We start from the raw sequence: 21,512 nt of genomic DNA, 5'->3' as shown, positions 1-21,512 counted from the left end.
CATGAGAGAAGACATGCTGGATCACGCTAATGGCCCATCCTGTGTCATACAGTGGCCTGAACCCAGGGTCAATAGGAGGTCAACCAAAGGGGCCAGAAACCCAGAAGCCCCCCCACAGTCATCCCTCCATCACCCAAGCATGAGTGACCTTGGGCTCACCACAACACCGAGAAAGCTGTTCTGACTGAGCAGGAATATCAGGGCTCTTGTGGGGAGAGGAAAGGGAAGCCACTTTGAGACTCCTTCTGGTAGAGAAATGCGGCATATAAGAACCAACTCTTCTTCTTCAGTAATATCAGGGCTCTCTCAGCCCCACCTCCCTCACAGGGTGTCTGTTGTGGGGAGAGGAAAGGGAAGGCGAACGTAAGCAGTTTGGGGTCTCCTTCGGGTAGAGAAAAGCGACATATAAGAACCAACTCTTCTTCTTCAGTAATACCAGGGCTCTCTCAGCCCCACCTCCCTCACAGGGTGTCTGTTGTGGGGAGAGGAAAGGGAAGGCGAATGTAAGCCGCTTTGAGACTCCTGGTAGAGAAATGTGGCATATAAGAACCAACTCTTCTTCTTCTGCTCTAGATCCTTTTCGCACATGCTACTGCCAAGACAAGTCTCCCCCATCCTATATTGGTGTATTTGGTTTTTCCTACCTAAATACAGAACTTTACATTTGTCTTTATTGAACTTCATTTTATTCAGTTTAGCCCACTTCTCAAGCCTATCAAGATCATCCTGTATTCTGATTCTGTCTTCTGTTGTGTTTGCTACCCCTCCCAGTTTAGTATCACCTGCAAATTTATGTATCCCTTCTAATCCTTCATCCAGATAACATCTCAGATAACATATCTCAGAAAAAGGTCACCAGAGGTCATTTCCCACAACCCAAGTGATAAATGTACAATTTTATGTGCACATGTTGTTGTCCCCAGCCTGCAGGAACCTTTGGAAATCGGACACTGCGGGATTGATGCAGCCACAAAAGGGCAACTCCTGGAAGCAGAGCAAGCCACAAAATGTCTGGCACAGTTTACCTTCAGTCACACAGCAAAGACCTTGGTGTTGCAGTTGGCAACTGCTGACAAGGCAGCCTTACAAAACCTTTGCCCAGGAAATTTATTTATTTATTTTATTATTTATTTATTTCTTATGGCTCTTGGCAGTTTACATAAAACATTCTGGAACATTCACATAGAACACTATCAAAATCAATATAACAGTATAACAATAACAACAACACATAAATTGGAACAATCAGAACGGCACTTCAACAATAACTTGACAATCCCTCAGTAGGTTCGGTCCCTCAGTCTGGGGGGGAACCTGTAGATGTTATGGGTCAGTCGGCCCCACCAAAAGCCTAGTGGAAGAGCCCCTTTTTGCAGGCCCTGCAGAATTCCGAAATCTCCAGTGGCCAATCAGATGTCTTGCTGGGTTTGAGCCAAACCAGGCCACACCCATTAAAAGAAAACACTGGGTGGGCTCTGGGAAAGGTATTGGCAACCAGCTCGGTGCTCATGGGCACCATGTTGGAGGCGATTAATTCATTTATTAGAATACTTGAAACACATCCATAGGCTTCTGCGGGTGTCTTTGGAATGGGGTATTCCCTACCTCCTGCCTGCGCCCAGACCTAGGAAAGGAGGGTGAGGCCCCATCCCCTTGAAATTTTGTTTTTAAACCGAAAGATTTGTGCAAATAACTAAATGTGAAATATTTAACTACATGGGAATACTAAATACCATGTATGGGAGAAAGGCTCACTGCTGAAGGAGAGAGGGGCGGCGAGGTCGAGGAATGCCACTCTGGTGTGCCAAGTCCGCAAAGGAGGCTTTCCGGTGGGGAAGGTTCCAAGTGCAGGTACGGCTGCGGATGGGGCCGGAGAACGGTCCGTGCTGGCTTCGGGGTCTGGCCCTTGGCTCCTCCTCCTGCCGCCCCCCCCCCCCGCCCCGTCGGAGCGCCACGGCTTCGAGGGCGCGGGAGGCGGCGCGGTGCGGCGATGGGCTGGGCGGCGGAGCGGCCGGGCCCTGCTTGGGGGTCGCTGGGGCTGGCCGGTGAGAGGGGGCGGCAGCGGGAGGGAGGACGGGGCTGCCCCCGCGGGGATCCCCGGGCAAGGGGGCCGGTCGCCCCATGGAGTGGCCGCCCCGTCGAGCGGCAGAGGGGTCCCCGCCGGGCTCTCCCCCCCTCCGCGCTGCCTTGGGGGGCTGCTGCCTGGAGGGCCGGGAAGGGCGACCCCCGGAATGGACGTTGGGCCAGCCGTTGCAGCCGCCGGGAGGGACGCCGACGAAGAGCAGCTCCCACGGGCAGGCCGGGGGGGGGGGAGGGGGCAGCTCTGCGAGGGGGGAGGCGGCTGGGGGACTTGGGGGGAGTGGGCGGTGTTTGGGGCCGGGCCCCGGTGGAGCATCACGCTGTGGAGTCCCCCCTCCAGAGCAGCCCTTTTCCCCAGGGGAGCTGATCTGTGAGCTCTCCTTCCAGGGGATCCCCAGGGCGCACCGGGAGGCTGGCATCCTTACGTCCTCCCTCCAAAGCAGCCATTCTCTCCGGGGGAAGGCCCGTGGATTCTTTCCCCCAGAGGGCCTGCTTGGAGGAAATCTCTTATTTATGTCCCAGTTTGATGTTTGCCAAGACTTCTCCAGTGATAATTGATGGCTCCCTTTGCAGCTATTCTTACTGGATCTTGTGACTCGCTTGGATCCCCTCTGCCGTTGGCCCCCCATCTCATGGGTTGGATGTTGAGGCTCTTTGGGCTTGCTTGCCTTGGGTGTCATTTCCTCTTTTTTCTCTCTCCTGGGTTTGAGGGGGGCTTCAATCAGGATGGCTTCTTGGGCTAAGGGGTCTTCATGGGTGCTGCCAGGAGTTGGCTTCTTGCCCACCCACTGAGATCCTAAATAAGGAGTGGCCCTGTCTGGAGGCCTGGATTGCGGGCAAGTGACGTCATTTTTTTTATAGCAGAATTTTTATTTTATTTTTCAGAATTAAAGATGGTACAGTACAGTACGAATAATCTACATTATTATTACAGAAAAAAATAGGTTATGCTCTTCATTTGATACACTTAATTCCCCGTTTCAGTCCCCTTTTAGATTATTTTCTTAAGTAATTCAGATAAGGGCCCCATTGTTCTTGAAAGGCCTCTTCTGTTCTTCCAGTGTCAGTTTGGCCATCTTGGCAAAGTCAGCTAGTTTGTTCAACCAGTCTTCTATCGAAGGTAGTTCTTGCGTTTTCCATTTCTTGGCCAATTCTAGTCTTGCTGCCATTGTCGCGTAGAAGAATAAACTTTGTGTGTGAGTTGGGAGGCACTGCGGAGGTATACTTAGTAACATAGGAAATCTAACATAGGAAAGCTTTCATAGGAAATCTAAGACCCCACATTTTCTGCATAATGGTGTGTATTTTGGCCCAGAACTTGTAAACATTTTCACATCTCCACCACATATGAAAAAAAGTTTATCATCACATTTCCAGCATTTGTTATCACAGTTTTTAGCAATTTTGGCGATCACTTTTGGTGTCACAATACCACCTATAAAACATTTTATACCAAATTTTCTTTAAGTATTTGACTATTAGTAAACTTAGGTATTCTAGCCCATACTAGTTCCCATTGTTCCATTGTCACATTTGTCTCAATATTTTGCATCCATTTAATCATACATGGCTTAACCTGTTCCGTTTCCGTCTCATACCTTAATAGCAGTTTATATATTTGGCCCTGCAAGTGAAGCTTGTCTTGGATTACCAAGTTTTCAAATTCTGGTATTGGAGCCTCTAGATTTAACGGTTGCTGAAACTCTGCTTTGAATCTAGATAGTAATTGGTTATACTCTAACCATTGACTTTCTACTCCATCTTTCTTTATTGTTTGCATATCCTTAAATTTGCCGGTTTTTAATATTAAGTCTTTGTACTGGAGACAAGTCAGCCTTTTCTGTTGAGCTTTACCAAAATATGCTTCAATTGGCAATTTCAATATTGATGGTGCTGGAGATAGTCTTTTATTGTATCTTGACCATACGTTCAAAAGTCCACTAATCCAGGTGTTTGCTACTGCTTTTTTTTTTGTTTTCCTGCTAGCCATAGTCTTTCATGAAAGCTGTTACCCATGTTTTTTCTTTCAAATACCAGTTCTCTTGAATGCGGTTCCCGTACCCAGTCCACTATGTATGTAAGTGCTGCTGCATCTTTGTATAGTTTTAGATTAGGAACACCTTGACCTCCTCTCTCCTTCACGTCTTGAAGTATTTTAAAAGCAACTCTTGGCCTTTTTCCACTCCAGATAAATTTATTGATCACTGATTGCCATTTTTGGAACAAAAAGTTAAATTTAGGCAACAAGTTCATCTTGACTGTGGCCATTCGAGCTGACCAGGACAGTTTCAGATCATTCCATCTTTTAATATCCAGTTGCATAATCTTCCATAGTCTTTCATAGTTGCCAGTGAAGAGTTCTCGGAAATCTTTGTCTAGGTAAATTCCAAGATATTTCACCCATTTGGGATTTATCTCACAGCCTGTTTTTCGGTTGATGTTTTGCACATCGAGATCTGTGATTCCCTGTAGAACAATTTTTTTATACCCTGAATAATGACCGAAGTCTTTCAATAGCTCCAGGAGAGATGGGATTGACGCTTTTGGATTCATGACGGTACAAACTACATCATCTGCATAACATTTCAATTTAAATTCCTGATCTTCGATTTTAATTCCCATAATCTCCTTTGTAGCTCTTATCTTGGTTGTCAGCATTTCTAATACCAAATTGAATAGCAATGGAGACAAAGGACATCCTTGTCTGGTGCCTTTGTCTATTTTAATGGATTGTTTTGTTAGCATTCCATTTATTAATATTCTAGCTGATTGTTCCGAGTATATTTGTCTGATAAGTTCCAGAACGGTGCCACCACAATCGGTTGCTTTCAATGTTTCGAACAGAAAGTCCCAACTGACATTATCAAAAGCTTTCTCTGCATCCAGGAATATAAATGCAGCCTGCAACTTTTCTTTACGCACGTAGTCTGCCACATTCAAGACGAATTTTATGTTATTCCTCATTAGCCTTCTTGGCATAAATCCAGTTTGGTCTTGGTGTATAATGTCTCCAATACATTTTTTCAGTCTTTCTGCTAAGATTTTTGCCAGAAATGTATAGTCCACGTTTAGCAGAGAGATTGGTCTGTACGAATTGGCCCCCCATCTCATGGGTTGGATGCTGAGGCTCCTTGGCTCTCTTTCTGGGGCTCGGAGGGCTTTAATCAGGATGTAGTGGAGGACTTCTTGACCTCAGGGGTCTTCATGTGATCTCACAAACCTAGGTGCTGCCAGGAGTTGGCTTCCTGCCCACCAACTGGGATCCTAAATAAGGATTGGCCCAGTCTGGAAGCCTGGATTGCGGGCAAGTGACAATATTTGGATGCAGTTGGATCTGCAGACGTCTGATGGCAAGAAGTCCTGAATTGTGCTCGTTGAGAGAGGGGAGGATGCCAGCCCCAGGGGGAGGCAGATTCACGCTCTCCACAGGCAAGTCATGTTGGTGCACCACGTTTGCACCTCTGTGGCTTCCGCTTTCTTAGGATGGGCAAAGAAGATTAATTGCTGAGGATGTTTTTGCACCTGATGGCTCCTTAGAGCAGGGGTAGTCAAACTGCGGCCCTCCAGATGTCCATGGACTACAATTCCCAGGAGCCCCTGCCAGCGAATGCTGGCAGGGGCTTCTGGGAATTGTAGTCCATGGACATCTGGAGGGCCGCAGTTTGACTACCCCTGCCTTAGAGTGACCTCTTAATCTTCTTAAAGTTTGGTTTCTCCCTAGCAGCTAAAACGACTAAGCTCAGGCTTTCATGTATTGGTCACATCATGAGAAGACAAGACTCACAGGAAAAGACAATCCTGCTAAGAAAAGTTGAAGGCAGCAGGAAAAGGGGAAGACCCAGAAGGATAGGAATGGGCTCACTCAAGGGAGCATCTTGGAGCGTGGCCATAAGTCAGAAGAAGGATTGCCAGGTGGGGGTTGGGAAATACCTGGAGAATTTGGGGTGGAGCTTGGGAAAGTTGGGGTTTGGGGAAGACAGGGACTTCAGTGGGGTCCAATATCATAGAGTCTGCCCTCCAAAGCAGCCATCTTCTCTAGTGGAACTGACCTCTGATGTCTGGAGTTAAGTTGTAACAGTGGGCGATCCCCAGGCCCCTCCTGGAAGTTGGCAGCTCCATTAAGAAGTGGCTTGATGGCACTTAGCATAGGCACCAGGCCTTCCAGGGAGGACAATCCCAAGTCTGGATGACTCCATTGTTGTTGCCTAATGAAAACTTGTTTCTTTCTGTCTGTTCTTGCCCACCCCCCTCAGCGGCCATCCTGAGTTCTTGCTTCCTGCTAACCCAGGCCCAGAATGTCCTTGTTACATTAAACCCACCACAGCCAAAGGAAGGCCAGGACGTCACTATGACTCCGGGAGGAAGCACCGACCTTTTTTCAGTCAACTGGTTTCGAGGAGAAGATGTGCGTGAAAACCGGATCTTTGTTTATCTTCTAACATCTGGGCAGCAGAATGGTCCAAGGTATACAGGGCGGGAGACCGGAAGTTCAAACGGTTCCCTGTACATCAGAAGACTGATGTTGAATGACAGTGGAAAGTATACAGTGATGAAGACCACAATAAAGGGTCTTCCTGAAATTGGGATTGTGCATCTAGATGTCTTAGGTATGTTTTTTTTCCACTGTTGCTTATTGTACCATATAAAATCCTTAGTGTGCTTCTTGATGACGTGATGGGCTTCTGATTGGCCCTCATTGGGAGGAGCCTCCCCCAGTCAGGCGCCATCCTGCTCTGCCCAGCCTCCTCGCTGCCAGGGAACAGCACAGAAGACTCATCCCCCAAGCTGCCCTCCCCCGCATCCTTACCATTGGGAGGGGCAGTAGGAAAGGCTGACACCAGGTGCAGGCCAAGTCCTGGGGATGGCGAGACCACACAGACATCGAAGACACACAGAATAAAAAGTTAATGGAACTGCAGTACTCAGACGGCCGCCACCTCCAGCTGGCCCGACGGCATCTGGGAGTGCAGCAGGTAGAGCAGTACACCACCCAGATGGCCACATTCTCAACTGACTCCCATCCTAAGCCAAAACATTCCACTCCCGACATCGATAGCGCTGGGACAACCCTGAAGGAGTAAGCCTCCCAGACCAGGACTCCCCCCCCCCCCCCCCACATGGAGTTGAGGCTGATGCAGGAATGAAAAGCTGGGTGGGGCCAGATCTTTCAGGGCGACTGTCTCCCCCTCTCGCGCCCAGGTTTTGGACATGCATGCCAAGTCAACTTCGTTCCGGCGAAATAATCCTGTAGGGTCAAGGATTGTTGCTGATTGATCTGTCATTGCAAAGCATCAGCAATGGTTCCGCCCTAGCCCTCTCTCCCCCACATCTGGGGATGGGATGGAGATTTGAAGGGCACTGCAAGTATTGAGGCCGGCAGCCATGTGAACCCTACAACAAGGGCCCTATTTGACCTGCGTATGTTGCTGCCCCCTTATTATTGAACCTCCCCCACCGCTATACCCCCCTTGGCCCAGAATTGCTGGTATCTTCTCACCGGGCAGGGTTCCTCCCCCCTGCTCCTTCCAAACTGTGGTAATCCCATCGGCAGCACAACGCTACCCGTAGTGGCCACAGAAGGGGCTTACAAACAACTGAGTCACAGACAGGAGGGTGTTCTAACAAAACACTCTAACCTTAATCTAATCTACCCTTCAATAGCTGCACTAATAAAATAGTATTAAATGTTTAAATAGATTGGAATACTAAATACATAGCATGGATTGGAGAAAGGCTCACTGCTTCCAAAGGGAGGGGTGACCAGGTAGAGAAATGACACTGGGGGGTACTGTGTCCTGAAAAGAGGCTTTTTATTTTCAGAGCGAGGTTCAGGTTCTGATCCTGTTTCAGTTACACCTTCTAAAGCGGGCAAGAGAGCGGTCCTTGGCATCACGGCGTGGTCCTTGGCTGGTGCTGTGCTGGTTGGAATCCTGCTTTAATATTGTTTCCATGAGTAAGATGTCAGCACCTGGCAGTTCTGTTTCCTATCTTCCGGGACAGGAATGGGGACTGGGGCAGGAAGGGGAGTCAGGGAACGTGGATCTTTCCCAGTGGCAACAGAAGGAAGAGGGGCTGCCACTGAAAAGGCCCTGTCTCATGTACTCTTGGTTGACCAGAAAGTCACGTGGGCTCTGTGATCCTAACTTTGGGGCCAGAATGTAACATTTCTCCAGGTACTCCAATCTCCAGTCATATCACAGAATCATAGAGTTGGAAGGGGCCATACAGGCCATCTAGTCCAAAGCCCTGCTCAATGCAGGATCTGCCCAAAGCATCCAAGAAAAATGTGTATCCAACCTTTGCTTGAAGACTGCCAGTGAGGGGGAGTTCACCACCTCCTTAGGCAGCCTATTCCACTGCTGAACTACTCTAACTGTGAATTTTTCCCCCTGATATCTAGCCTATATCGTTGTACTTGTAGTTTAAACCAATTACTGCATGTCCTTTCCTCTGCAGCCAATGGGAACAGCATCCTGCCCTCCTCCAAGTGACAACCTTTCAAATACTTAAAGAGGGCTATCATGTCCCCTCTCAACCTCCTTTTCTCCAGGCTGAACATTCCCAAGTCCCTCAACCTATCTTCATAGGGCTTGGTCCCTTGGCCCCAGATCATCTTTGTCGCTCTCCTCTGTACCCTTTCAATTTTATCTATGTCCTTCTTGAAGTGAGGCCTCCAGAACTGCACACAGTACTCCAGGTGTGGTCTGACCAGTGCTGTATACAATGGGACTATGACATCTTGTGATTTTGATGTGATGCCCCTGTTGATACAGCCCAAAATGGCATTTGCCTTTTTTACCGCTGCATCACACTGCCTGCTCATGTTAAGCTTACAATCCACAAGTACCCCAAGGTCTCGTTCACACACAGAGTTACCTAGAAGCGCATCCCCCATCCAGTAGGCATGCTTTTCATTTTTCTGACCCAGATGCAGAACTTTGCACTTATCTTTATTAAATTGCATCTTGTTCTCATTTGCCCATTTTCCCATTGTGTTCAGATCTCATTGAACTCTGTCTCTATCTTCCGGAGTATTTGCCAGCCCTCCCAATTTGGTGTCATCTACAAACTTGATGAGTAGTCCCTCCACCCCCTCATCTAGATCATTAATAAATATGTTAAAAAGTACCTGTCATGGCCCCATCACCAGAGGGTGCCTCTGCACCAATGCCAGAGCCTGTTGTGCCAGATCCCTCGGAGGAGGAAGATGAGGAGCTGGGGCAAAGCAGCAGGATGCTGGTTAAAGAGGCAAGCCCTGATAGGGACATACAGCCAGGTCCTAGCCTTGCAGTCATCATGCCCTCTGTGCCAGCAGCAACACCCCTTCACAGTGCAGACTCATCTCCAGAGCGCAGGAGGGAATGCAGACGAACGGCGTTGACAGCAGGCCGTCAAAGTGCTCGGTTTAGCGCAATGGAGGAAGCTAGATGGGGCCCAGGTGGGGCTGATTCAATGGACGAGACTGAGTACCAGGTGCAGCCACTTAGCCTGTCAGCTCAGCCTACATTTAAGCACAGCAAAAGTACTTCTCAGCATGGGTGCAACTTTTGCACAAGTCTACTCGTTACCTTGACCCGGTTCCGGTTCACCTATGCCTCTGCCTGACTGATTCCAGGCTTGACGACGCTTGATACGACAACTGTCTACGAACAGGTATTGTGGACTTGATTTATTCCTGAAAGACTCTCCGGCTTTGACCTCGGTGTGATTAATGACTACCCTTCGGTTCTCCCTTTGAACATTGGCTGTCAAGGCTTCGGTAAAGACCCGGACCGGACTTTTGACTACTCTCTGGTATGCACTCTGAAGTTGGGTGACTTGGCAAGCGTGCATTTCTCTAAACTAACCCTGTGTGTGCCCGGCTAGGGCAGCACAGTACCGGACCGAGCACCGAGCCCTGAGGTACCCCGCTACTCACCTCCAGTCTGATGAAACACCATTGACAACAACTCTTTGAGTGCGGTTCTCTAACCAATTCCCTATCCACCTAACTATCTGAAAATCCAGATTGCAGTCCTTCAATTTATCCATCAGAACGTCATGGGGAACCTTATCAAAAGCTTTACTAAAATCCAAGTAAATGACATCAACCGAATTTCCACGATCCAGCAAACCTGTTACTTGGTCAAAGAAGGAAACCAGGTTGGTCTGACAGGACCTGTTGGGGACAAATCCATGCTGATTTCCTTGGATCACCAAATTGTCCTCCAGATGTTTACAGATCGCTCCTTTTAATATCTCCTCCATTATCATCCCCACAACAGAGATCAGACTCACTGGTCTGTAGTTTTCCGGGTCATCCTTCCTCCCTTTTTTGAAGATCGGAATAACGTTTGCTCTCTTTCAGTCCTCTGGGACATCTCTAGTCCTTAAAGAGGTCCCGAAGATGATGGACAAGGGTTGTGCAAGTTCTCTGGAAAGTTCTTTGAACACTCTCGGGTGCATTTCATCCGGCCCAGGGGATTTGAACTCATCCAGTGCAGCTAAATGCCTCTAGACAACTTCTCTGTCCATGTCAATCTGCCACCCAGATACTATCCCTTGGCTACTGCGATCTCTAGATGTGCCTAAACCCTTTGACCTGTGGGGAAAAAAACAGATGTAAAATAGGCGCTGAGCCTTTCTGCTTTCTCTGCATCCTCTGTTAGAGTTTGTACATCTGCACCCAACATTGAGCCTATTGCCTCCTTTACATTTGCTCCTCACATAACTGAAAAATCTTTTCTTGTTACAGTGGGCTTCCCTGGCCAATCTTAACTCACTCTAAGCTTTGGCCTTTCTGATGATTGATCTACAGTGCCTAGTAATCTGTACATACTCTTCTTTAGAGCTCTGTCCTTCCCTCCATTTCCTGAACATTTCCCTTTTCTTTCTTAATTCCTCTTGAAGTTCTCTGTTCATCCAAATAGGCTTCTTAGAGCTCCTGCAGTGTTTTTGGCTTTCTGGGATAGTCATGGATTGAGCATGCAATAGCTCTTGTTTGAGTAGCGCCCACCCTTCACATGCTCCCTTCCCTTCCAGCATTCTCGTCCATTCTCGTCCAGAGACTCATCATGTCTCTGAGTTTATTAAAGTTTGCCCTACGAATATTCAACATCTGCGTCTGGCTACAAGCTTCCTTACCCCCACCCCCATCTCAAAAGGAATTCTATGAGGACATGGTCACTTCCCCCTAGGGTCCCCACCTCCTTCACCCCATCCACCAACTCTTGCCTGTTGGTCAGTATTAAGTCCAGTATGGCTGAACCTCTTGTGGGTTCATCTACCATTTGATAAATGAAATTGTCAGCCAGGCAGGTCAGAAACTTGCATGACTGAGGACGCTTCACAGAGTTTGTTTCCCAGCACACATCTGGGAAATTGAAGTCACCCATGATTACAAGGTCCTGCCGTTTGGATATTTTCCCAAGCTGCTCAGAAAGTGCAGCATCCACATCCTGTTGTTGGTCAGGCGGTTGGTAGCAGACACCAACCACCACACTGTTTTCCCCTTGCTTATTTTCACCCAGATGCTTTCCACTGTAGATATGCTCTCCTTCACTAGAATTTCCTGACAGGTAAGCCCTTTCCACACATACAGTGCCACTCCTCCACTTCTTCGATCTATTCTATTTTTTCTGAACATTTCATATCCATCCACTATTACATTCCAGTCATGAGAATCATTCCACCAAGTTTCTGTGATGCCTACTAGATCATGCCTTTCCATCAGCATGAGAAGTTCCAGCTCTTCCTTCTTATTGCCCATGCTTTGGGCGTTAGTATAAAGGCATCTGAATCCTTTTACTTTTGGTTCCCTATGAGCTGGCCTTCCTGGTTGGGCTGCCCCCGTTTGGTCTCCTTCCTTCCATTCTGTATGTTGAACGTCTCCTTCCCCTTGTGGCTTCAGTTTAAAGCTCTCCTGCTGAATCTCCCCAGGTTCCTGCTAAACACATTCTTCCCCAACTTTGACAGTCCATCAGGTGCTAGTACGCCTTCTTCAAGAAAGCCTATCCCATGGTCCCAGAAACCAAATCTCTCCTGCCGGCACCAACTACGCAGCCACTGATTCACCTCCATTCCTCTCCTGACGCATTCCTCTTCCCTTGACAGGGAAGATTGAAGAGAATACCACTTGTGCCCCCATTTTCTTGAGCTTCCTCCCTAGATCTTGATAGTCTGTTTTAATAGGAGCAATGGTATTCACAGACATGTCATTCGTTCCCACATGGACCATGACAAATGGGTAGTGATCCGTAGATTTGAGGAGTTTGGGCAGCCATTCTGAAATGTCTTTAATTTTTGCCCCTGGCAAGCAACACACCTCTCGGGTTAGGGGGTCGGGCCCAGCCGCATGACGATCCATTCCTCTTAATAGGGAGCCTCCAATTACTAGTACTCTCCTTTTTTTCCCTCAACACCATTTCCTTCTATCCTCGTGGCCTCGTCACTTTGTCTTAGACTTTGTTTTGGTACCTCTTTCCTCGTTGACACTTGTACCTCCTCCGCAAGGGCCTGAAATCTATTCTTGAGCTCCAAAGGCCCCGAGAACCGTCTCGCTCTACGCCTTTGATTCTTTTACCTGTCTGCAGAGGCTCCGTAATGAGGTCAATCCCCATATCTTCTTCAGGACTGGTTATATCCTCTTTATTCAGAGTTGCACAGCTCCTGTCTATGAACTCCTCCCCTTTCTTATTTTCTGTCAGAGTAACTACTGCTAGGACAATCCTTTCTTCTGAGCCCCTAATCCTTTCCTCCAAAAGTCTTACCAGCTTATACTTGGGGCAGATGTAGTCCATCGTGTCTTCAGGGAGGAAGGCAATCATGTCACACTCATTGCAGATGATGGGATGAGTATCCTGGAGGTCCATCGTACCTTTTAGGCAGTGCAACTACTAGGAAAATATAATCTACAGATTCTAATTGCTAGGCTAAGAGCCACAGGCTGAGCCCTTTGGCTCGCGCCCTTCAGCTCACGCCTCTGGCGAAGAGCAGTCGTTTTAATCCTCCCAGCAATCACCCAGCAATCGCCTCACTCAGCACCAAATTAGCCTCACCTGAACAGCAGCAGCTCTCCCCAGCAGTTCTCTCCACTTGCTCCCAGCTGTCTGAGCTCTCATGTTAGGTCATGTTAGGCTTTTAAGATCAAAATCAACCCAAATTGGGCTCTGGATCTGCCGTATTACTGGAGTCCTTTGGCAAGGGCTGCCAACCTCCAGGCAGCTCCTGGAGATCACCTTCCTTACAATTGATTTCTAGAAGATCAGTTCCCCTGGAGAGAACTGCTGCTTTGCTTTGGATGGTGGCCTCTACAACAGTGTACCCTTCAGAGAGACTTCTCAGAGAGATGGGATGTATGGATACTATTACTGCTACATGGATTGAGAACTGACTGACAGATCGCACCCAAAGGGTGCTTGTGAATGATTCGTCATCTTGGAGAGGAGTGACGAGTGGAGTGCCTCAGGAATCCATCCTGGGCCCTGTGTTGTTCAACATATCTTTAACCGCTTCTGCGGAGCGGAAAGAATAAAAGAGTTAGGGCCCCGAGGGCAGGCCCTGTCCGGGATGAGGAAGGGTACCGATTGGCGCCTTCCTCCGGACTGACAATCAGAGGGTTTTTTCCATGGTGGGGTGTGGGCGGGAAAAAGCCTCCCCAGGGCCCGAACAGGCCGATCGCGGCCTCAGCGAGCCTGTGCTCAGCCTGCCCAGGCCCCAGGGAGGCTTTTTCCACGGTGGGAGGGGAGTTTGGGGGGGGGCCCAGCCCTTCCCACCCGCCCAGGCAACGCTGCTAGGACGGTTGGGAATGGCTAGAGCCCGCTGTATTTTTTTTACAGCGGGCTTAATTACTAGTTTATAAATGATTTGGATGAAGGAATAGAGGGGTACTTATTAAATTTGCAGAGGACACAAAAATGGGAGGGGTAACAAAGGACAGAATGATCTTGACAGGCTAAAAAAACTGGGCTAAAATGAATTTCAATAGTGATAAACACAAAGATCTTCATTTAAGATGGGCAAAATCAAATGCATCACTATAGGATGGGCAAGACTTGTCCAGGCAGTAATATGTGATTCAGTGGCTAAAAAGGCAAATGGGATTTAGGCTGTATTAAAAGAAGCATGGTGTCCAGATCATACGTGGTCATGTTACTACTTTCCTCTACTTTATTAAGACCTCACTTGGAGTACTGTGTTCAGTTTTGGGCACCACAACTGACAAAAAATGTAGACAAACTGGAGCGTGTCCAGAGGAGGATTAGGGAGATGGTGAGGGGTTTAGAGACCAAGTTGTGTGAGGAAAGGTTGAAGGACTTTGGTCTGTTTAGCCTGGAGAGAAGGTGACTGAGAGGTGATATGACAGCCATCTTCAAATACTTGGAGGGCTGTCATATATAGAAGATGGAGCAGAGTTGTTTTCTGTTGCCCCAGAAGGTCGGACCAGAACCAATGGGATGAAATTAATTCAAAATAATTTTCAGCTCAACATCTGGAAGAAGTTCCAGACAGAGTGGTTCCTCACTGGAATAGGCTTCTTCAGGTGGTGGTGAGTTCTGCTCCTTTGGATGTTTGTAAGCAAGGGCTATATAGTTATCTGTGAGTGGGTGGGCAGGAAGGGATATGTTAGTTTTTGTCCTTTATGGCCCTTCTTTGCATATGCAGGGAATTGCAGATTGCCACTGTGGGATGGAAGGTGAATTTCCTCCACACTTGCCGGTTTTGGAGACTCTGGTGGTGGTGGGGATAATTTGGGCATGAAATCGGGGTCACTGTGGGTGGACAGGGAGTTGTGAGTTCCTGCATTGTGCAAGGGGTTGGACCCTGGAGGTCCCTTCCAACTTTATGGTTCTATGGAGGTCCTTCCCCAAACATTACCTCCCCAAAGGCCACCTTCTGAGATCTCCCAGTATTTCTGAGCCTGCAGGTGATAACTCCATTGAGAACCGGAGAACGCAGAGGCTAGGGACCTCTTCTTTGGCATTGATCTCATTTTCAAAGAAAGGCAAACCTGATTTTGTTGCTGGGGATAACTGGTTTGCTTTTGCAGGACCTGAGGTTCCTTTTTCTGTTGCACCAGGTTTGAACCAGTCATCTTGAACCAGTCATCCACCTTAACAGGAAAATAATTGTTTCGACGGGAAAAAAGGGGACAAGAAGAAGGCGAAGGCATATTTTGCCAGCAACAGGAACGACAATTCAAAGGCTTTTATAAAGAGATTGTTAGTTGTTTTTATGTGCTTCTTCCCTACTTTCTAGTCCAGAGGGATTCCAGATTTTTTGTGCTTTGGGGAGAATATAAAGCAGAGAACAATGGTTGTGTAGAAGATGCTTTGGAAAATCTGCACTTGCCCCCCCCCCCCCTTGCAACCTTACTTTCTCTAAAGCAATTTAAACCACTGGAAATTAACTCACTATCATTTGCAAGTAAATATTGTCGATAAGGTGCTTCAACTTCGCTTTTAAATTTCTATTTGTGTCATTAAATGTACAAAAACTATCCTGCTGTTCCTGTCTATAATTTTACAGGGGAGAACTCAGTGTGCCACCTCTGGGTTGGGAAATACCTGGAGGCTCGGGGGTGTTGCTCTGTTACTCCTGGTTGCTTTTTGGGTCACCTGAAATGAGCAAATGAAATGAAGAGAGAGCCAGGCTTCTGAAGCTTCTCTTTCTGTCCCCAAAATGTGTACCCCCTTCTTGATTCAGGGGCTGGAGCACCTTTCTTAGGAGGGAAGGCTGGAGTGGCTGCCTAGTATGGATGACTGAGGGGAGCAAAAGGATGATAGCGTTTTACAAACTTAGGCATGGGGTGGAGGGAGTACAGCAGGGGTAGTCAAACTGCGGCCCTCCAGATGTCCATGGACTACAATTCCCATGAGACCCTGCCAGCGAACAATGGCAGGGGCTCATGGGAATTGTAGTCCATGGACATCTGGGGGGCGCAGTTTGACTATCCCCTAGTAGAAGAATGCCACAGTTCTGTTCCCAGAAAGTCATGGCAGCAAAAATAATTATAGAGAGTCCTCCTATTCCTGGGTGCAGAAAACCTGCACAGCATATTGTTGCTGGGTGGGATCCTCGCCAGTTCACATCTACTAAGGATTTCTACAGGGGGGGGGGGCGGTCAGAAGGTTGCTGCCCAGCAGCTGCCGCCTTCACTGTGCCAGTCCTGTCGTGGCCGGCACCGCCTCCTGCAGCAGCCGCTTCCCCCGTGCCCCCCGCCAGCCTTCCGCAGGGAGCGCCTCAGAACGGACGGAACGGTCCAGGGCAGCCGATGCGCAGGCACTCCGGCAGAGACCTCGCCCGCCCGGAGGGGGCAGGGCAACCTGCTGGCCTGTTCTTTTCGGGCCGATCTCCCGTGTCCCTTTCCTCCTGCCGCCCCCGCCCCGTCGGCGCGGCGATGGGCTGGGCGGCGGAGGGGCCGGGCCCTGCTTGGGGGTCGCTGGGGCTGGCCGGTGAGAGGGGGCGGCAGCGGGAGGGGGGACGGGGCTGCCCCCGCGGGGATCCCCGGGCAAGGGGGCCGCTCGCCCCATGGAGTGGCCGCCCCGTCGAGCGGCAGAGGGGTCCCCGCCGGGCTCTCCCCCCCCCCCACCGCCGCGCTGCCTTGGGGGGCTGCTGCCTGGAGGGCCGGGAAGGGCGACCCTCGGGATGGACGTTGGGCCAGCCGTTGCAGGCGCCGGGAGGGACGCCGACGAAGAGCAGCTCCCACGGGCAGGCCGGGGGGGGGGGAGGGGGCAGCTCTGCGAGGGGGGAGGCGGCTGGGAGACTTGGGGGAGTGGGCGGTGTTTGGGGCCGGGCCTCGGTGGAGCATCACGTTGTGGAGTCCCCCCTCCAGAGCAGCCCCTTTTCCCAGGGGAGCTGATCTGTGAGCTCTCCTTCCAGGGGATCCCCAGGGCGCACCGGGAGGCTGGCATCCTTAGGTCCTCCCTCCAAAGCAGCCATTCTCTCCGGGGGAAGGCCCGTGGATTCTTTCCCCCAGAGGTCCTGCTTGGAGGAAATCTCTTATTTATGTCCCAGTTTGATGTTTGCCAAGACTTCTCCAGTGATAATTGATGGCTCCCTTTGCAGCTATTCTTACTGGATCTTGTGACTCGCTTGGATCCCCTCTGCCGTTGGCCCCCCATCTCATGGGTTGGATGCTGAGGCTCCTTGGCTCTCTTTCTGGGGCTCGGAGGGCTTTAATCAGGATGTAGTGGAGGACTTCTTGACCTCAGGGGTCTTCATGTGATCTCACAAACCTAGGTGCTGCCAGGAGTTGGCTTCCTGCCCACCAACTGGGATCCTAAATAAGGATTGGCCCAGTCTGGAAGCCTGGATTGCGGGCAAGTGACAATATTTGGATGCAGTTGGATCTGCAGACGTCTGACGGCAAGAAGTCCTGAATTGTGCTCGTTGAGAGAGGGGATGATGCCAGCCCCAGGGGGAGGCAGATTCACGCTCTCCACAGGCAAGTCATGTTGGTGCACCACGTTTGTCTGCACCTCTGTGGCTTCCGCTTTCTTAGGATGGGCAAAGAAGATTAATTGCTGAGGATGTTTTTGCACCTGATGGCTCCTTAGAGCAGGGGTAGTCAAACTGCGGCCCTCCAGATGTCCATGGACTACAATTCCCAGGAGCCCCTGCCAGCGAATGCTGGCAGGGGCTTCTGGGAATTGTAGTCCATGGACATCTGGAGGGCCGCAGTTTGACTACCCCTGCCTTAGAGTGACCTCTTAATCTTCTTGAAGTTTGGTTTCTCCCTAGCAGCTAAAATGACTAAGCTCAGGCTTTCATGTATTGGTCACATCATGAGAAGACAAGACTCACAGGAAAAGACAATCCTGCTAAGAAAAGTTGAAGGCAGCAGGAAAAGGGGAAGACCCAGAAGGATAGGAATGGGCTCACTCAAGGGAGCATCTTGGAGCGTGGCCATAAGTCAGAAGAAGGATTGCCAGGTGGGGGTTGGGAAATACCTGGAGAATTTGGGGTGGAGCTTGGGAAAGTTGGGGTTTGGGGAAGACAGGGACTTCAGTGGGGTCCAATATCATAGAGTCTGCCCTCCAAAGCAGCCATCTTCTCTAGTGGAACTGACCTCTGATGTCTGGAGTTAAGTTGTAACAGTGGGCGATCCCCAGGCCCCTCCTGGAAGTTGGCAGCTCCATTAAGAAGTGGCTTGATGGCACTTAGCATAGGCACCAGGCCTTCCAGGGAGGACAATCCCAAGTCTGGATGACTCCATTGTTGTTGCCTAATGAAAACTTGTTTCTTTCTGTCTGTTCTTGCCCACCCCCCTCAGCGGTCATCCTGAGTTCTTGCTTCCTGCTAACCCAGGCCCGGCGTATCGATGTTACGATGGACCCACCAGAGCCAAGGGAAGGCCAGGATGTCACTATGACTCCGGGAGGAACCATCGACATTTTTTCAGTCAACTGGTTTCGAGGAACAGATACGCCTCACAACCGGATCTTTGTATATCTTCCAGCAACTGGGCAGGAGAATGGTCCAAGGTTTACAGGGCGGGAGAAAGGACGTACAGACGGTTCCCTGACCATCAGAGGATTGATGTTGAATGACACTGGAAGGTATACAGTGTTAAAGACCACAACAACGGGTCGTACTGAAATGGGGATTCTGGATCTAGAAGTCTTCGGTATGTTTTTTGTCACTGTTGCTTATTGTACCATATAAAATCCTTAGTGTGCTTCTCGATGGCGTGATTGTCCCTGATTGGCCCTCATTGGGACCCCTCATTCCCACACCGAGGGCCAATCAGAGGGCTGGCATGCTCACCTCTGGCCCTCATTGGGAGGAGCCTCCCCCACTCAGGCGCCATGCTGCTCTGCCTGGCCTCCTCGCTGCCAGGGAACAGCACAGAAGACTGGTCACCCTGCTGCCCTCCCCCGCATCCTTACCATTGGGAGGGGCAGTAGATAAGGCCGACACCAGGTGCAGGCCAACTCCTGGGGGTGGCCAGTCCACACAGATGTTGAAGACAAAAGAATAAAAAGTCCAGAGAACTGCACCACTCAGATGGCCGCCACCTCCAGCTGGCCCGACGGCATCTGGGGATGTAGCAGGTAGAGCAGTACACCACCCAGATGGCCAAATTCTCAACTGACTCCCATCCTAAGCCAAAACATTCCACCCCCAACATCGATAGCGCTGGGACAGCCTTGAAGGAGTAAGCCTCCCAGACCAGGACTCCTCCCCCCCCCCCAACATGGAGTCGAGGCTGATGCAGGAATGAAAAGCTGGGTGGGGCCAGATCTTTCAGGGCGACTGTCTCCCCCTCTCGCGCCCAGCTCTCAGTCGTGCCAGGTCAACTTTGTTCCCACAAAATAACCCCACTGAGTCAAGGATTTGCAGAGCATCAGCAATGATTCTGCCCTAGCCCTCTCTCCCTCAGATCGGCAGAGGGGATGGAGATTTGAAGGGCAGCGTGAGTATCGATGAGGCTGGTGGCCATGAGAATCCCAAAACAAGAGCCCTATTTGACCTGCGTATGTTGCTGCCCCCTTATTATTGAACCTCCCCCACCGCTATACCCCCCTTGGCCCAGAATTGCTGGTATCTTCTCACCGGGCAGGGTTCCTCCCCCCTGCCCCTTCCAAACTGTGGTGATCCCATGGGCAGCACAACGCCACCCGTAGTGGCCACAGAAGGGGCTTACAAACAACTGAATCACAGACAGGAGGGTGTTCTAACAAAACACTCTAACCTTAATCTAAATTCCCTTCAATAGCTGCACTAATAAAATAGTATTAAATGTTTAAATAGATTGGAATACTAAATACATAGCATGGATTGGAGAAAGGCTCACTGCTTCTGAAGGGAGGGGTGGCCAGGTAGAGAAATGACACTGGGGGGTATTGAGTCCTGAAAAGAGGCTTTTCATTTTCAGGTTCAGGTCCACGTCCACGTCCAAGTCCAGGTCCAAGTCCAGGTCCAGCTCCAGGTCCAGGTCCACGTCCAGGTTCAGGTTCTGATCCTGTTTCAGTTACACCTTCTAAAGCGGGCAAGAGAGCGGTCCTTGGCATCACGGCATGGTCCTTGGCTGGTGCTGTGCTGGTTGGAATCCTGCTTTAATATTGTTTCTGTGAGTAAGATGTCAGCACCTGGCAGTTCTGTTTCCTATCTTCCGGGACAGGAATGGGGACTGGGGCAGGAAGGGGAGCCAGGGAACGTGGATCTTTCCCAGTGGCAACAGAAGGAAGAGGGGCTGCCACTGAAAAGGCCCTGTCTCATGTACTCTTGATTGACCAGATAGTCAGGTGGGCCTCTCCCTGTGATCCCAACTTTCGGACTGCAATGTATGATGATGTTGGAGCTCCAGGAAAGCTAAGGGCTGGAATTGTCTCAGTTCCGCAGGGCCTGTAAGACAGAGCTCTTCCGCCAGGTCCTTGTTTGAGGCCAGGGCTAGGAATATCTGGGCCCCCTGCTCGCTAACTAATCCATCAGCCCTCCCCCCCTGTTCCCCCCACCAGAACACTGGTTACTATATGGGTCTATTGAGCTGAGGGGAGGTTGGATTGTCACTGCAAGGGGAGTTTTACAGGGCTATATTTTTAGGGGATTTTATGTTGGTTTTCTTGTGATCCGCCACGAGCCACTGTGTGGTTGTAGCTGTATATAAACTGAAACATAGATAAAAATGTAAACATTATGGATTGAGAATGGAGGAACACAGAGATTCAGGGGTCTCTGAGGATGTCTCCTTTGGCATTGATTTGTTCTCAAAGAAAGGCAAATCTGACTTTGTTACTGGTTGACTTTTGCAGGACCCAAGCTTCCTTTTTCTGTTTTATCAATTTGTGAAATTCTTGATATGTATCAGCCATCCAATGTAACGGCAAAAGAAATAGTGCCACAGGAAAAAAAGGGGAAACGAAGAAGATGAATATTTGCCAGCAACAGGAAAGACCACACGGAGGCTTTTAAAAACAGATATTGCTTGGTTTTGTTTGCTTAGTGATGTTTTCTACCCTGCTTCTCCTTCTACTTCAGAGGGGCTCCAGTTTTTTTCAGAAAGACCTTTTTTGTGCTGTCAGCAACCAGCTGCGTATTGGAACAAAGTAACGTGCTTTGGGGAGGATATAAATCAAAGAACAGTGGTTGTGCAGAAGACTCTTTAGAAAACCTGCATCAGAGCTTTCCTTACCCCGCCCCCTTGTGACCTTATACTACATAGCGCTTTTAAACTTCTAGTTGGTATCATTAAATGTATAAAAGTTATCCTGCTGTTTTCGTTTCTTTAAATTTACAGGGTGGAACTTGGGTTGCCAACTCTGGGTTGGGAAATAGCTGGACATTGGGGGGGGTGGAGCCTGAGGCAGGAGTTTGGGGAGGGGAGGGACTACAATGGGGTACAATGCCCCAAAGGTCATCCTGCATGAACCTGCATCCAAAATTGAACTCTGTATTTAAACATGTACTAATCCTGATTTAATAGAATCAGAGTCCAATAGCACCTTTAAGAC

At 49.5% G+C, this 21,512-nt stretch overlaps 2 protein-coding genes across 2 annotated transcripts in view; both read left to right on the top strand.

Annotated features, from left to right (window-relative positions):
- Positions 1–15,556, top strand: part of LOC143838839 (cell adhesion molecule CEACAM18-like) — a 38,917-nt gene extending 23,361 nt beyond the window's left edge. The window contains exons 3-5 of the mRNA XM_077340747.1: positions 6,333–6,484; positions 7,900–8,028; positions 15,137–15,556. Coding sequence (XP_077196862.1) covers positions 6,333–6,484; positions 7,900–8,028; positions 15,137–15,142 — 287 coding nt within the window. The 3' untranslated portion in view covers positions 15,143–15,556. The remainder of the gene's footprint in view (positions 1–6,332; positions 6,485–7,899; positions 8,029–15,136) is intronic.
- A 650-nt stretch (positions 15,557–16,206) lies between these two features.
- On the top strand, positions 16,207–21,267 carry LOC143837161 (cell adhesion molecule CEACAM16-like). Its single transcript, XM_077336687.1, has 4 exons — positions 16,207–16,511; positions 18,332–18,617; positions 19,937–20,131; positions 20,814–21,267. The coding sequence occupies exons 1-3, from the start codon at positions 16,331–16,333 to the stop codon at positions 20,019–20,021; spliced, it is 552 nt and encodes a 183-aa protein (XP_077192802.1). The 5' UTR covers positions 16,207–16,330; the 3' UTR covers positions 20,022–20,131; positions 20,814–21,267.
- Positions 21,268–21,512: the final 245 nt, after the last annotated feature.

This window comes from Paroedura picta, chromosome 5, assembly GCF_049243985.1.
Source record: "Paroedura picta isolate Pp20150507F chromosome 5, Ppicta_v3.0, whole genome shotgun sequence".
Lineage (NCBI taxonomy): Eukaryota > Metazoa > Chordata > Lepidosauria > Squamata > Gekkonidae > Paroedura > Paroedura picta.
This window is presented reverse-complemented; position numbering and strand designations above follow the sequence as displayed.